We start from the raw sequence: 17,926 nt of genomic DNA, 5'->3' as shown, positions 1-17,926 counted from the left end.
ACAAAAAAAAAAAAAAAAAAAAAAAAAGAATGTAGATGTAGAACAAAAATTACATGTGGCTGAACAGGTGCCATCACCTTAGGTTATAGTATATCAAAATGTTTTAATGGCCCAAATATATAAACTACACTAAGCATACATTCAGGAGTGGAAAAATACATAAAATACAAAATGAAACAAAAAAAATTATGACACAAGTGATTTCATATTCCTCTCAATCTTTATTCAAGTCGTGGTAAACCCCCACTTGAAAAAAAAAAAAATCTCTGCAGTTTGAAAGGCACAACAGATAAAAAAGAGCAACTTCATATTTTCACTTCCCCAGTGAGGTTTTCCCAATCTGCTGACGCTTAACTACAATGTTCAGAATGTTTGATTTTAAAGAGAAGTGTCTTTCTATAAAGAAACTGTCAGCATTTGTAATTAGCGAAGAACTATGGCTCAAAAGCTCGTTCTTGCCAGTCTCAAAGTTAGTTGAAATAAGCATGATCTGATTGCGTCAGCTGACCAGCCAATCCAAAGCTCCACTTGTAAAACCCCTGCCTTTTAGCTTTTTCTTTCCATTTCCTTCCCAGAGAAGAGGGCGGTGGGGGGCCCAAGCCGAAAGCTCAAAGGCTCAAGTCCTTCCCCTAAATGCTTGCCACGCCTTCCTCCTGCTCTCCGAGTTGGCACTTCATGAGTGTGTGTGGAGGGGCTGTGTCATTCCTTCCCAAGAGACCCCTACAGGTCGTTGTGGAGTTTGTATCAGGGAGAGGTAGAGACCCAGTTTGGTCAGCAGGGAAGCATACAGATAGTTGTCATAATTATGACTCAAATTTTGTCCTCATTGAAAAGGTGGCATGTCTTTCATGATTTCAAAAGCATAGGAACTAGCCAAAATCATTATTTTTTATCAGAGCAACAAACGGCAAAATACAGCAATGACTAAGGTAGTTTAAGATGTATCTGCTCTCTTTTACTGAAAGATATAGACAATTTGGAAAGAACATGGAATATTTAAATATAGTAGTAATAAAAGTGTGCATTCTTGTTTGATTGAAAATAGAAGGTGCATAACTGGAAGGAAAAGGGAGGCAGGAAGGAAGGAGACAGGTTAAGGCTGTGGGATAAATTATACAAATAAAATTGAAGTTATCCAGTTAAGCACAGTCTATCTTTCAAAACAGGAGCTTAGATATTTTAATAGGATCAAGCAGTGACTCGATACTGTCATAGTCTGCTTGCGCTACTATGACACATTATTCCAGAGTAGGGTATTTGAAAACAGATTTTGGTTTTTACAGGGTAGATGTCTAATGTCAAGATTTCAATATAAGACCTCTTCATTTGGCTCGTAGGCAGCTGCTGTCTTATCCAGGGCTCATAGCATCACTTCTTCGAGTGCCCACAGAAAGAAAGGAAGAGAAAAGGCTAGTTATTTATTGCCTATTCTTGTAAGAAAACTAATCCTATGGGATCAGCGCCTTCACCCTTTTGATCTCAGTGAACCTTATTAAGTCTTTAGTTGCCCCCATCTCCAAATACAGTTACAGTGGAAATTATAGACTTAACCCAGGCGTTTGGGGGAGACAGACTTTGGAGAGTCCACAAGAAATGCAATGTGATTTACTAAAGGGGAAACAAAGTATACAGATAGTAATGTTATGTGAAAATTCCACTGACTTCCAGCTCTAAGTAAGTCAGTGACCACCAATAATCACAGTAAAACAGTTCCCTTAACTAAAACAGGGGATACTCATTTATAACTTGTGCCCCTTTCTTTTTTTGTTACTAGTGTTAATATTTTCCTTGTGTTTTATGAATAAAACAAAATTAAATAGTAAAATAATGAGAGAATAACAGTAGTTAATACATGATGCATTGTTAACTTCAAAGTATTTACTCAGAATACTAGACATAAATCATGGAAATTCTTACAAAAAAAGCAACAGACCCCTTTCTGAATGTGGGAGTAAAATATCTAATTTCAGCAAATAAGAGAATTCTGGCCTGCAACTCTTTTACATGATGGTATTTCCAATATTTTTGGAAAAGTTTCTTCTTCTCTGAGCCTTCTTTATTTGCACCTAAGCATCCTCAGTTTATTGCTGACATTTTATGATATGAGGCACGCTTGGAGAGAGGCTCAGAAATTGTCAATATGTCTCTTAAATTTCCATATACAAGTCTAGGCTCTGTCTGTGTTTCAATAGTCTGAAATTGAACTCGGATTTATTGGAACCACATATAACCTCTTATATCAAGTGAATTGAAGAGAAATGAAAATGAGCTGGGCAAAATATAGCTTATGATTACTTAATCATTTTGTTATTCTACAAAGATTTGCCAAATATTCATTATTTATCTTAAGTTGCTTATTTTTTATTTGCAAGTTTTCTAGTTTACTTCTGAATCTCCATTGTGTTTCTTATCACTTCTTTGTAATAATGCTTTGACAAATGCATAACCATTTTTTAAGATGATGCAACTAATTTATCCAGGGAGATTAAGGACAACTTGTAGGAAATATTACCCACAAAGAAGTGAAATTTAAGTAATTCTTTAGAATTACAATACAGATGTGGTAAAGAAAGTACCACACAGAAGAAAAAGCAAATACGAAAGCCCTGTGAAGGGAAGATGTTTTACTCAGAAAAGACCCTGGGCACTACCTGCCTTGTAAACACAAGGTCCTAAATTCAATCCCTGGTACAAAAAAGAAAAGAAAAGACCCTGGAGATCTGAAACATCTAGTAAAAGGACAGTGATAGCACAGGAAGCTGGAGGCTGGGCAGGCACTGAGTAGATAATACAGGTGACATGGGTAAAAACATATCCATAAAATGCAGTAGAAATATGGACATCATTCCAAAAGATTCTTACTTTTTAATCTTTCTTTTTCTTTCTTTCTTTCTTTTTCTTTCTCTACTTTTTAATCTTTCTTTTTCTTTCTTTCTTTCTTTCTTTCTTTCTTTCTTTCTTTCTTTCTTTCTTTCTTTCTTTCTTTCTTTCTTTCTTTCCTTCTTTCTTTTCTTTCTTTCTTTTTCCCTCTCTTTCTTTCTCTTTTTCTTTCTTTCTTCCTTGGTTTCTTGATTTCTTCCTTCCTTCCTTTCAATATATGTGTAATAAACAGATATACATGTATTGTGTGTATATATGTCTTCACATAGCAATATAGATTTTAAGTATATATTGCACATCTCTATCCGAAATAGCTATTTGATAAGAGATACTAAATTGGATTTCTTTTCTACTAACACTACATTCTCTGTGTACAGCCTATTGAGCTTTTGTTTTTATTCAGTAATCAAAATTCTTGTAATATTAGATGGATATGTAAGTGGGTAGATAGATATGTATTCATTGATGTTTCATTTCCTAATAATTTTTAACTATTTCTGTCTAATTCTTCAATTAGATGTTTAGCTCTTGAGACTAAAAGCCACACTAAATAAAAGTGGGTTAAACAATGGGACCCATGACGTTATAATCTCTACTCCATCCACATCCTGTGGAGATTGGAAAGAGTAAACAAGGTTGTTCTCCTTCAATATCTTGTATTTTAGTAAGATAGCACAAACATCTTATCCGGTATCATTTACTTGTCTTTATAAATTCAAAAGGACATTGCATAATGATTTTAAGAAATGAATGTTAAGATGCCTGACTTTGATTTTATTTTATGACTTTCTGTAACATTCTAACAAAGTGTTTGAAGAAGGAAAGTTACAAAAACTATGTGTATTCATTCTTGGGTGGAGAAAGTTTCTCCAAATTCTCATGTGCTCCCAGGCAAGGCTTTTGGAGGGTGGTTGGATCATGTGACTCTGTGCTGTTCAGAGGATTCATCCACCAGGGAGTTCAGAGGGAAACTGCGGCTGGGAGGAGGGGCCTGGTGAGAAGAGGAAGATCCCTGGGGGTGGACCTGGAAGAGGGGACCTCTTCACCTTCTCCCTTCACATTTTGCTTCCTGAACTCCTGGAGGAGCGACTTTCCCCCGGGGCAATCGCTTTCGCCTTGCCATCTTGGCATTTGTGCCTGGGAAGAATGGGCTGAAACTTTTGAAGCTATGAGTCAAAATAAACATTTCCTCTTTTAAATTGTGGGTGTTAGGTATTTTTGCCGAGTGATTAGAAGTTAACTAAGACAATTTATCATCATTGTCAAATTATAAAATAAAATTTTGATACATAATGCATAAATGCCCTGTGCTACCTGAAAGGAAGCAAGCCTATATTCTTGAAAATATCTTGTTTATATTGTCTTGTCTTTACCTCTTATTTGCCTTGTATTTCTCAGCCAAAGGGAAAGGAATTCTGCAATTGCATTAGGAGTATTGTTGCTTGAAGTATTCCAGTAATATGGGTGGACTTATATCCTCATTATGATCTTTGGCTGGCTGTTAGTCCATCCTAGAAAAATTCCAGTAGTCTTTAATCCAACCATTTCCTGTCAAAATATGTATCTGTCTTTTGGAATACTTTGTACACTCAGCTTCAAGAAATTTACTTTTCTTAAATGAGGTATTGTATATGTGTCCATGGGTATCAGTGATTGTTTCCTCACTTTTCTACTTTTGCAAAAGCTCTTGGTGTTTTCTCAAAATCTTTATGAGGATATGTGTTTCTGTTTGTTATACTGAACAGATAAGATTAATGTTATAAATGCAAGAAACAGGAAGAAAAGACTAAGACGCAGCAATAGCAAGATGATGTAAAAGAGAAATGCATCAAGATATGAATGAAAGGTTTTAAATAATGCACAATAATAGAAACCAAGTTTAGAAATAGTGAAGAGTTACTTATTTGAATACAATTTCCCTTTATAGTATTGCAAAAAAGAAACAAAATAAAAGAGAAGAAAATGGGTATAAAAAACAAAAATAATTTTAAAATAACTTTACCTTTAAATTAGCTCTATCAAGCACTTTATTAAATTCTGAAAGTCAACTTATATTCCTTTTTAACAAAAGATCACAAAAAATATACAGGGTCTATTATAAATTACTGTACATCAATTTTTGATACTCAAAATTGTATAAGAAAATGCAATGAGTATAGTAAGGTAAGAGAAAATAACTTGAGGTATCAATGCTTTGAAATCAATAAAGTATTTATAGATAATACCTAACTGCACAGAAGTACCTCAAACATGATCAGATTTCTTTTCTAGTCTATATTTCCATTTTTCTATCTAATCCTTATATTTCCCTTGTTTTGATTACATTAGGTTTACTTCAATGTCATTTGGTGGAAAATTAGATTATTATTTTGAGGACTTTTTACGGCCTCAGTATAGACATCTCAAGCTAAACATTTCACTGTAAGCATTGCTTTAGTTGAACATCGCTTTTTTTTTTTTTTGGTTTGTTGTATCTTCATTTACATTTGTCTCATAACATTTTGTAACATTCATTTTACTTTTTTTGAAACATTCATTATCAAGACTGCATTATTTAATTTCTACTTTTTTGAGTTTCACAATTTCTGTTATTGATTTTCAGTTTCATTATAAAGTGGTTGGAGAACATATTCCATTATTTTTATTATTAGACATTTTTTAACATGGTCTAAATGAAAGAATGCCCCACATACACTTGAAATAATGTTTATTCCTCTATTTCTGGGTAGAAAGTTGTAGAGATATTTGTTAGGTTTTATTGGCTCATATGATTGTTTAAAAATTCCTTCTTCTTGCTGATTTCTGCCTAGTTGTTTTATACATTTTCAGAATGAGATATTGCAGGATTCTTCTACTTCTTTTTAGTATATAGATTTGGTATATTCAATAATACATTTATATATTTTATATAATTGCTTTTAAAGCAGCAAAGATAAAAAGAAGAAAAACTATGTGTGCATATTGCCTTTGAACTACATGATTATTTTTACTGATGCTCTTAGTTTTAAACGTATGTTTGACTTACAATCTGGGGATATTTACTTACTTTCAGTCTGAATAGAATATCCTTTAGTAGAAGCAGATGATGAAACCATTTTTTGTGTTATCTGGGAATGTCTTTAATGCATGGCATATTTTAAAGATAGCACTGCAAATATAATTCTTGGTTGACAGTTTTTTTTTGTATTTGTTTGTTTTGAACACTTTAACACGCTATCTCACTTATTTCTGACCCCTGTTATTTTTATGAAAATTCAATTGTTCATCATATTAGGGTTCTGTGGAAAGTGTTAACTGAAATTTTTCTTGCTATCCACATGTTGTCTTTGACTTTGACTTTCTATGTTTTTACTATGATGTGTCTATTTTTCTAATAAATGTATCTTTATTTGTGGTTGTCTTCCAGAACCATTTATTGAGACATAAAATGTATTTCTGTATATAATTTGCATTTACACTGAGAAGCAAGTCTGTGGAGCTCCTCATACTTAAGTGGAACTCTGTAATGAAATATATTTTTATAGAAAAAAACATTTCTGAAGATTACTGGAATTTAAAACAATGTATAAAACAATTACATCTTATAATGAGAAAAAAATGCATCAAAAATAAAATTATTCCTTGTGTAACTAATTTTAGAAAAGTTAACTATAGAAAAATGTATATGCAGGGCCGGGGATTTAGCTCAGTGATTCTGCCAGCTGCTTTGCAAGCCTAAGGACCTGAATTCAATTCCCTTAACAAAAAAAAAAAAAAAAAAAAAAAAAAAAAAAAAAAAAAAAAAAAAAAAAAAAAAAAAAAAAAAAAAAAAAAAAAAAAAAAAAAAAAAAAAGAGAGAGAGAGAGAGAGAGAGAAAAGTATATGAAATATCAACAATAAACTCATTAAAATGTAAAAAAATTCTTGATGCTAAAATACGAAGTTTATGGATATATGCTAAATAAAATAAACAATGGTATCTAAAACTAATGAGTATAAGGCTTTCAATGCTGTTAAAATTGGTTGATATTTTAAAATAATTGTACCGTTTCTTTTAGCTAAATTTAAAGACATTATGAAATATTCATATATAAATAGGGTGGTATTAATTCAGAGTTAGGAAAACAGCCTATTGGAAAGGTGGACATCTGTTAAAAGAGTAAAAATGCAGAAAAATTTGTTGTGAAATAAACATTTTGGAACTGATAAATGATATTGTTCTATAATTAACCCTAAGAAAGTCAACTATTATCATAGAAAAAACAAATTCCATGCAATCATCTATACCAGAGGTAGTATTATGAAAAATAATTTTACCGAATCAGGAGTTTTTAAAAATAGAGCTATAAGAGTCTATAAAAGAGGCTGATAAAATTCACCATATTAAAATTCAAATTTTGAAGAAATGAAAAAGCAACACAGATTTTAAGTAGAAGGTCCAGTAAGGTTATCTGCAATATGTAAAATTAAAATATGTATTTCAAAAACATTAAATTGAACAGTGTGAACTGTTATTTTATATGGTTTTTATATGTATAATAATGATAATTTTATTTGGCCTACTCAAAAACTCAATAAATTTATAATCTATAGAAACATATAAAAATACAAAATGGTAAAAAATATGTGGGCAAATAGGGAATTGTTGCCTAAAGCTGACAGGTAAAATTTAATGAAAATGACTAGTAGAATTCTTATCTATTCAATAGTCCCCAGTATGTAGAAAGGGAAAAACATGCAAATTTCAAAGTTAGTAAAAGAAAGTCACTATAACTTTAATATTGGAATTACCAACACTTTTCAAATAAAAAGGGGATGGCTTTGTTCTACAACAAGCGACATTCCTGCTGCAGCTCTTAAATTATCATGATAGACTACAAAGAGAATATACAATGGTACTTTTTCCTGTAAATAATGTCAACCACAGAAAGACAAGAGCCCCATTGTTATTTTATTAATTGCTTCTTGAAGAACTATTCCTATCATCTCTTTTAAACTATGGAATATGAAATCAACCACAAATGTTTCATGCATTAATTCACTGTACTCAAACTTGTCATACACTTTTTTGAAAATATAGCATGACTATATATTTTATATCACTTTTGAGATAACAATCCCTTGCTTTTAGCTTACTGATATTACCTTCTAGGTTGGGGAAATACAGATTACTGGGTAATTCAATAAAGCATTGTTTAACTCCATCAGAATTCTATTTTTACTCTGCAAATTAGTATATAATGAGGCACACCTAGAAGAAATTTGAAAAAAGACTGTTACCTCAAGACAATTTTTTTCTGTTTGACTAGTATGAGATTATAGGCACTTTTATATCTTAAACAAAAGAAAGAGACATAATGATACATCTAGTTTTGCGAATCCTTGTCAGATTTTTGGGAACTCCTAATGTGGTAAGACTTCACATTTGAATTAAATATATATTTGTGAGCCATTAGGGCAGTGATGACAATAAATAACAGAAATGGTTCAAAGTCATTGTTTTAATAGCAAAAAATGTAAAATATGTAAAAATGAAGCAGCCCAAACTTCTAAGGCCTGGGAATTGTCATTCTTTGAAAAAAACAAAAAACTGAAATAACAATTTAAAAATTTAAGCAAATAAGAGCATACACAATAACTGATTTCTTTTTATTTGCTTCTGACTAAAATACCAGGGTGAGATAATCAGTTTTTCTTTTAAGTGTATATGTTTTTTATTATTCAAAATGAGAAAATAGCTTAAAAAACACACACATATCTATATCTATGTCTATCTATCTATCTATCTATCTATCTATATATATAGTCTGAATATAGTTCATATCATGGGATGAATAACAACAAAAGTTCCTCTTGGGGGTGAAATTTTTAAAAATATAGGGCTAACATGGAACATCTTACTAACTAGTTCTACTTCAAACGGCAGTTTTTCCTTAAGCACTGCTTAAATGTCCTCACTTATTGTCCAAATAACTAATATATAGTGCCGTATAACTGACATGCAAAATGAAAACCTTTTTGTCACTTTTTCTTACATGTAAACATTGTACACAAATTTGTTTACAAAAGTCTAATATATGTGGTGTATCTCCTCTATTTGGCAATAAATCGGGCTTTTGTGAAATCTTAGTATCCATTTCTAGGGCATTATTCACTTTTTAGTTTCCTGTGGGAGTCCACAGTATGCATCTGTTTGAGTACCATATTAGCATACAGTCTATATTTCAATAAAGAGTTTCTGAAACAAATCTTTGAAAAACGGTGAAATTCTATCCAGTCAACCATGCTGAATGTCTTATTATTCTAAATGAAAGAAAACATAATCTACTTATGGATTTATGGAGACATGGGCTCATGTGCATTTTTTTGAAAGTACCTTCATAGATTGTTTCATAAAATAATGCTCTGTATTTATAAGGTGATGCTAAAACTCTATTAGTCTGGAATGAGGTTCCATTCATTCACCCTGTCATGGAGTGAATGTTTTGGTTCGTGGTACCTGGAAAAATGGGACAGAGGGAATTGGAGTGAACCTGCATAGTCCGCGGGAGTTGGGATTTTCTTAAGATTTGCAGAGGATTCATGAACTAGGAAAACAAATATTATTTAGGCAGCCATTTTAAAATGATTCACCTGATTGTAATTTTCACTTTTTCCAGATAATTCTCTCAGCATTTTGGCAAAGCATAATGGATTCAACCGCCAGAAGCAAGAAGTCTATCTTTTACCAATCATAATCAGTGATAGTGGCAATCCTCCACTTAGCAGTACCAGCACTCTGACCATCCGGGTCTGTGGCTGCAGCAATGATGGTGTTGTCCAGTCTTGTAATGTTGAAGCTTATGTGCTTCCCATTGGACTTAGCATGGGAGCCTTAATTGCCATATTAGCATGCATCATTTTGTTGCTAGGTACGTATTTCTTTCATTTTCTGATGTCAGCTTTTTATCTGGTTTATAAATGACTGTAAGTAAGGAGAGCACACGCCAACCTGGCCAGGCATCAGCATTCTTTTAGGGGAGAAGAACTCTCCTTTTTCCTCACACTCTGAAGTCAATAAGAGAAAGTAAAGAGAGAGAGGATTTTTTTAGTTTTTTTTCCCCTTCCTATCACCATGTGCAAAACATTAAAAAGCATAATACTGGTGGGAATGGTGATGGGTTTTTCTGTGCTTACAAAAGCATGTATTGTATAAAAAGATCTCTAAATATTCTTCTGACCACCTTCTTACTGAAATAGAAAACTTTCATGTGCTCATATTACTGCTGTTTCTAAACATTCTGTAGTATGACTTCGTGAATCTATCAGATTCCAAAGTTTGGTGAAATAAAAGCAAAACACACAGGCTGACAAAAATTATGTTTCTCTCAAAATAACTTCATATTCCGATGTTGTTTTAATTAGTGTTATCATCAAATTGAAAGAAAGATTGAAAATTAAGGGGAAGCTTCTATAATTCTTCCATTAAAATTCTAATTATAAAAGTGAGATTAGATGGTAGAAAAATATAACAGAAAGTTTTTATCTTATCTTGTTCTTGAACAATAAAACAAACACCTTAGTAATGGTGTCACTTGCTGTCTTTCCACTTCCATCTGTCTTGCTCACCCAGTGCCCTGTATTCAGTATTACTTTCCTAACATTTTATTCCAAGTTTGGTTTATTTGATCTGCTTAGGTAGGTATGCACTCCCCCACACACACATTGTTAGGGCTACCTTTTCAGGTAGAGGAGTTCCAGCCAATATCCAAGAAAAGATTCCCATACCATTTTGCCATTTATTTCTGTGCAAAAAATTAATAATAATTGGAGAAAGACTGGAAGAATTGTAAAACACAAAATACACTAGACAGAATCTAGTTTACTTCTTTTAGTACATAATAAACACAGAAGCAAAGGATATGGAATGATTTCCCAAGGTACACAGCAAATTAGTCCTGCTACTCCTGCTATTTTTCATTTCATACCACTCACCCTGGAGTTGATACAAGTATGAAATATAGCCTTCATCACTGCCTTATGCAAACTTGTCCGTTTAACCTCGGTCCATCATCATTTAATAAGCAGAAGTAACTTGAAATAATGTTTATCAAAAAATGCAGTATTCATCCTTCATAAAGGGGTTTAGTCTAATTCCCTAATAAGGGGTTTTCAAGTTGTATGATCATAAATTTCTTAAAATTCTTCTCTTAGTCTGTATGATACACTGCTTATAAAATGATATATTCCTTTGGCTAATTGTCACTTTTTCCTGCAGTCATTGTGGTGCTGTTTGTAACTCTGAGGAGGCACAAAAATGAACCACTAATTATCAAAGATGATGAAGATGTTCGAGAAAACATCATTCGCTATGATGACGAAGGAGGAGGGGAGGAGGACACAGAGGCTTTTGACATAGCAACTTTACAAAACCCAGATGGAATTAATGGATTTTTACCCCGTAAGGATATTAAACCAGATTTGCAGTTTATGCCAAGGCAAGGGCTTGCACCAGTTCCAAATGGTGTTGATGTCGATGAATTTATAAATGTAAGGCTGCATGAGGCAGATAATGACCCCACGGCCCCACCATATGACTCCATTCAAATTTACGGCTATGAAGGCCGAGGGTCTGTGGCGGGCTCGCTCAGCTCCTTGGAGTCCACCACATCAGACTCAGACCAGAATTTTGACTACCTCAGTGACTGGGGTCCCCGCTTTAAGAGACTGGGCGAACTCTACTCTGTTGGTGAAAGTGACAAAGAAACTTGACAGTGGATCATAAATAAGTCAATGGAACTGGGTATTCTGTAATATTCTAGGGTCACTCCCCTTAGATACAACCAATGTGGCTATTTGTTTTAGAGGCAAGTTTAGCACCAATCATCTATAAACTCAACCACATTTTAATGTTGAACCAAAAATAATAAAAATAAAAAGTATATGTTAGGAGGTTATAAATCTTGTGGAGTGTGAATTAAGTATGTGGAGTGTCTAGAAGTCTTTGAAATTTGATATTTACCTGACTGCCACAGACAAAGATTGGGATCCTAGCCAAACGCTTAGAGAAATGGTTTAAAAAGAGGAAAAAATCAAAATTAAAAGGTGCTTTCTTAGAAAAATGGACCTGCAAGGAATCTGCTGCTGTTATGTCTTCTGCAAGGATTTTTATGAATGCAAATGGTTTTTTCCCTTTTACCAATAAGGATCCCGTCACAAATGATAAAGCAATACTTGGTCTGCTGTACATTATGACTTTTTTGGAGATTTGGGAGGCATCCTAGATTATACGGTACGGTGACCACACATTGTACATAACTGTTGGCACCACTCACTAGAGACTGAATAGCATCTTTAAATATCGTGTTGAGCCTTAAAATATTCACGTTTGTAATCCATTTCAGGGTGGGCATTGCCAACTCAGTGGTGGGAGGAGAGAAATCCCATCCAAACAGACTTGTTTCTAGAAGCAGGATTCCTCATCCCATCCACTTCATCTTCTTCCACCAGGACACAAAGATAAACTGAATCCCACAGTGGACTACATAAGAGAGAGGTTTTATTGCTAGTGCGTGGATTTATTTGTTTAATTCTCAAAGTAAATATTTTATTGATGTCCATTAATGCTTTATTTATTAAGTTGATAATCTGTAGATTAAGGGACTATATGGAAAAAAACCTAAATTATATCCATTAATAATCCTTTAGATTGTTTTATATAAATATATATATATACACAATGAATGTTTAATACATGTACATTTTGATGAGATAAGTATGGCAGGCAATATTATCAAAAGGAGAGCTAATAGTCTCTGTAGAGTAGAAAGTGTTATTGTGACTGGTGATGGCAGGAACAGCATTTTCCCAGAGAAACTTTTGGACTTTTTCTATTTTGTTCATAATCGTAGTATTTGATGTTTTTACTACAAGCACAAACATCAGAAAGTATACTGATTAGTGTGAATATTTAAAGTCTAGACTTTTAGATACCTATATAAAGCCCTGCCCAAGAAACTTACTTCAAATTGTCCCCACTCTTATAGAGCAGGAACTGATTTGTACATAATTTTACTGCTTATGTTTTTAGCACTTCTGTCTCTAATCATGGTGATGCACAGAATGTCTTAGACTACAGAAAAGAAAAAGAGCAGCACTAGAAGATGTGAGCATATTTAATTTGTAATGCAAACCTGCCATTTAGGAGTAGAAAATGTATGATAAAACTCAAGTATTACATGAAGATTATTTTAATTTTCTACTTTGCTTTAATGCAATATTGTTTATTTACTCCATGTATTGTATTCAGAGAAACTCCTGTATTGTTTCCTACTTTGTGAAATATATTTTTATAAATACTTTTGTTGTCATCATTTTTTCCAGCTAAATGAAGACCTTTTAACAGCATTATCAACTCTAACTAAAATTCTAAAATATTTAACTAAGCCATCCCAAGGACCTACTTTGATTTGTAAGAGTCTTGATTATAAAAAAATACAGAAATGAACTGCTTGCTAATGAACAAATCACAAGACACCAGCAGTTATGTAAAAAAAAAGGTGGAGAACCTTCAGCCGTGTCATTTGGGTACTTCTGGAAGCAGAGGCTGATGCAGTGTTAGAAGAAAAACAAAAAGAATAAGTAGCCATATTGGCTAGGGAAAATCCTTCAAATAAGATTATAGATCTAAAGCTTGGAAAAAATAAAGAAATCAGAGAATTAGTTTTGGCAAGAGAGTATTAGATTGCAATGCAGATCTGTCCATGCTCAGAGAAAGACTGTCCATTAGAATAAGTCCATGTTGGAAAAAATAGGCTCTAATCACCTCACTCACTGGCTGGGGGCTGCCTATGACAAGCATGAATTTGGTTTAGAAACTAATTTTGTTTGTTTGTTTTATTCTTTTAATACCAGGTATCGAACTCAGGACCTCACAATTGAGAGGCATATACTATAACACTGAGCTAAATCCCCGGCTCTGGTTTAGAAACTGAAGCCAGAAACTTCTGGCAGCTGCCTCCAGTGTGATAGAAACCAAATATTTGAATATTATACTATGAATTTAATAGCTATCAACACTTTTTTGAAGTCAAATGAAGATCTGAAGTGATTTTAAAATACCATGTCAGCACAGCGACAAAAGCAAGTACTTAGTGCATATAAATGATTAATAGTAGTTATAGTAATCAGCATTAGGAATACTCCAGCTATCTTACAAATTTTAAATCAAGGACAAACATTTTTATGTCCTTCACATCAGACTTAGTTCTAGTTCTATTTACTTGGCAGATTAGTGTCAGAGATCACACAATCATATCTAACACAAATATCGCTCTATTGTTTTTCAGGAATATAAAATCTATATCCTCCAACGTTGGTAATTGGTAGGATAATCAGCAGATGACTTGCTTTTGTGGTTGGAGATAATGTCTTCTATACCACCTGTCCATGTCTTGTTTCAAAATTATTTTGCCTGGGAAAAGAGACAAAGACATGTATCCCTTATTGACTTTTTTTTTAATTCATCACAGCATGAAGCTGTTCTAACATTTTGTGCATAAAAGTCAAGTTTAGGCTTTGTAATCCTGGGTAAAATGAGTAATACTGTATTCATATTATTGATATATTCTATAAACAATGCTTTTAGAGTGGCCTAAATTTAAAAATATGTCAGAAGACACACACACACACACACACACAGGGGCATGCTATGAAATTTAACTGAAGCTTATCTTCTTTGATAAGAGAATTAAAAGGACTTCCCTAAACAAATGAGATCAGTGGGGTTCAAACTTTTTAGAACTTATTCCATGCTCAGTTTAACTAATATACTTTTTTAACTTTACTGAAGTGACTATTTCTATGTCTTTGTATTTTTTCTGTCCCATCAATATTAATTTTTATCATATGTATATACATATATGTGTGTGGTTATTTTTTCATACAGTGCCTCTTTAGTCAGTAGGCATTTTAATCTCTCTTCCATTTCCATATACAAATAGAGTGTGAAGAGGCTGTTTCTTACAATGATTTTGATGAGTGCAGTTATTGCAAGCTGAAAAATAATTTATAGTAGGAAAATTAACATATGCTATAAATTAAACTCATGTGTTACCCTGGCCTTAAAGAATTATGAATTCTAGGATATGAAATTTTCTTTAAAAATGTTTTGGCAAAGTGCATGAGTAAGTGCATGTATATCTAAAATAAATAAGAAATAAACCAAACCCTTAAATTCACTGGCATCACCAGTATATCTAGAATGCTTAGAAAATAGACAAATGTGTCTTTGGGAGAGTTGCTTAATCATATGCTTAAAGTAAGACAAGTCTCTGCATGAAACTTAGAAATCTCCCAGGAGCAGCCAGATTCCACACTGAGATTCAACAGAGTGATGGGCTCTGCTGTACTTTGCAGAAGGAAAAGCGGGTGCTGAGAGCTAAGTAGCCAATTACTCTTTATAGCCACATAAGGACTGGAGGCAAGTAGTCCCTTCCAACAAGTTGTATTATGCGATCACTGGCTTTGCAGGGAATCTCACGAATGTATAACCTTCTGATTGCCTTTTTGATTGAAAGTTCCATCTGAGATCAAGGCAGTGCAACTAGTAATAAGATTTCAAAAAATCCCATCACTGGCACTGTCGGAAAGGTTGGGCATGACTGAAATCCCATCATTGTCAGTCAAAAAGATAAGGTAACAGTGGGAATCGCTCTAAAAGCTGGATAAATGCACAATTTAAACATGAATATCAACATTAAAAGGAGTGTACATACACATTCATACATTTGTATGCACACACGTTTACACACACATAGAAATAATTGTTACTGGAGATAATTTATAAGATTTCATTTCACAGCCTTACACAGCACCAAAACCTGGAATGGTGACTTTCTGTTTGCTGAATCTAACCTTGAATGTGAAAGCAATTTGACTAAGGGTAAAGGGTTTTAAGTGAAAATTATATTTGTGAACAAAATAATCACTCATAATTCCTGGGAATCGAATTAAATTCATCACAGCATGAAACTGGTTTAGATGTTTTTGTATCATTGTATTTCTGTGGAGAAAATAATTGTAGAATATATTTTGTAGGAAATTCTTGCCCATATATTTTTATGTTTCTTCAACTCCAGTACAGTTTTATTTGCTACATAAAGTTTCTTTGTGATGTTACTCAGTTGGCTCCTGTTGATTATATATATTTTTGACATTAGTAATTGCTCTATTGATAATGGTTATAGGGGATGATATTTACATTGTCTATCATTAATATATTTTACTTATTGTCAACAAATAATTATGGATTAAGTAATATACTCAATATTTAAGGTATTCTAGCCCTAGTATTTTGGACACTGTCCTAGTACCATAGGGTATATGCAATTAAAAATCCCTTTTCTTTTTTTTTTTCTGGTACTGGGGATCAAATTTGGGTCCTTGCACTTGCAAGGCAGGTGGTGGAACCACTGAGCTAAATCCCTGGCCCAAAAATCCCTTTTCTTGATGGGCCAAGATACAAGAATTTAGTCAACTAAGTTTATTAAGACTCTATCAGTGCAAGAATTAAGCTTTGTATCTGATGTGAGAACATTAAATGCAATGGCATTTCCAACTTATCACCTTTATAAAGTGAAGTTAATCATAACTAAGCTAATTGTTTAGAAATTATTTGCTCCTATGGTTAAATACCACTTAAATCCATATTTAGGCTTTAGTTTGTCTGATAATAAATTCTCTTTACATTTTGCTAAAGAATTTTATCTGTAATTATAATGTAAGTCATCTAAGGAGAGGAAATGGAAAATGAACTAGGCCACTGTGTTCTTTTTCTCTTGCATGGTGGCCTGTCCTCATTCTGTAGAGTGTATTTCTTTTCCTATTTTGACTTGGCCCAAACTCACTTTGCAGAGCATGTTTTTTTCCCCACCTTTAATATAACTTAGAAAAGAAGGAAATCGAGCTATCCATTGTGCTATGGAAGCATCAAGGAAGAAGCAAAGTACTACAATGGGCACGACTCAAGGAAGCTTCAGGGATAAAGTTGTAAAATTTAGTGGTTTTTTTTTAAGGATGGGAACTGAACAACGATTGCAAAAGAAGCCAGTTTTTCTGGAAACAATGTGGTAAATAATTTTTTTAAATAATCACAAATAAAGATTAACAACATGTTTGACCCCTCAGACGATTCAGGAGTGGGATGCTTATAGGACACTCTAATATTGCAGATATCATGGCAAGTTGGTTGTTGAGCAGAAAGTGACTCAGATAATCTTTATGGAGTTTTCCATGATTAAACTATCTACAGAATAAATGAGAATGAGAGGAGTTGAACTCCAGTCTTCTGGATTATTTCTGGGACTGTGAAATTATTTTTGTGTGTATGCTCTCCATTCTTTATTTATGGAACCTTTCACTAGATCTCAACCAGAATTTTCTGGAGGTCTTGGTGCCCGTGGGAACTCCTTTTCCAACTTAAGAATCCTCTCACTATTTGATTCCCACCTTAAATGCAAGTCTTACCTCTAACAGATATCTCTACTTATAGATAATAGATATCTCTATTATTATTCACAGATTACAGAAGAGGGTTGCTAGGAGGAATATCACAGGATGCTGCCTGAAGAAAAAGACTATGGAAAACAGTGACTCCAATGAACACAGAGGCCAGCACTACAAAAGGAAATGAGAGGTTACTAAAGGCAAATTTTAATACCTTCAGTCCTGCCCTGCATATGCAAAGGTTAAAGGGCCATCCTATGCCTCCCCAGTAAATATGAGCATGATTTTAACAACTGTTGTCTAAGATTAAACACAACAATTTGTGAATCATGGATTAGGATGACTTCTCCTTTCTAATGTATGTTATCACTTGACTAAATTTTCCTTTAATGATTTCCTGGGTTTTCTTTAATTCACTCTCTAAAGTTAGAAAGATACTTCATATCTGTCTAGTTTGATTGTTGAATATGTGAATGAATGATCGAAGCTCAATGTTAGAGCTATAAATAACAATATTGAAAATAAACTTAAAATATCCTTAACAAAATCTTTTTTTAAAAAAATATGTTCCATATATATATAT

The 17,926-nt window shown here is 33.2% G+C and overlaps 1 protein-coding gene across 6 annotated transcripts in view; it reads left to right on the top strand.

Annotated features, from left to right (window-relative positions):
- The window catches only part of Cdh8 (cadherin 8), a 340,737-nt gene extending 322,975 nt beyond the window's left edge, over positions 1-17,762 (top strand). For 3 of the 6 annotated variants that reach the window (XM_033757866.1, XM_033757864.1, XM_033757865.1), the window contains 2 exons: positions 9,519-9,770; positions 11,117-13,158. In XM_033757866.1, coding sequence (XP_033613757.1) covers positions 9,519-9,770; positions 11,117-11,610 — 746 coding nt within the window. In that variant the 3' untranslated portion in view covers positions 11,611-13,158. Of the gene's footprint in view, positions 1-9,518; positions 9,771-11,116; positions 13,159-17,418 lie in introns of those variants that run through there. The other 3 variants (XM_010612139.3, XM_033757867.1, XM_010612140.2) reach the window with 3 other exon arrangements.
- The last annotated feature ends 164 nt before the right edge of the window (positions 17,763-17,926 follow it).

Source organism: Fukomys damarensis, unplaced genomic scaffold, assembly GCF_012274545.1.
Source record: "Fukomys damarensis isolate Sample0158 unplaced genomic scaffold, DMR_v1.0_HiC HiC_scaffold_32, whole genome shotgun sequence".
NCBI classification, from domain to species: Eukaryota; Metazoa; Chordata; class Mammalia; order Rodentia; family Bathyergidae; genus Fukomys; species Fukomys damarensis.
Note: the sequence above shows the minus strand (reverse complement) of the source record. Positions and strands in the feature narration are given on the sequence as shown.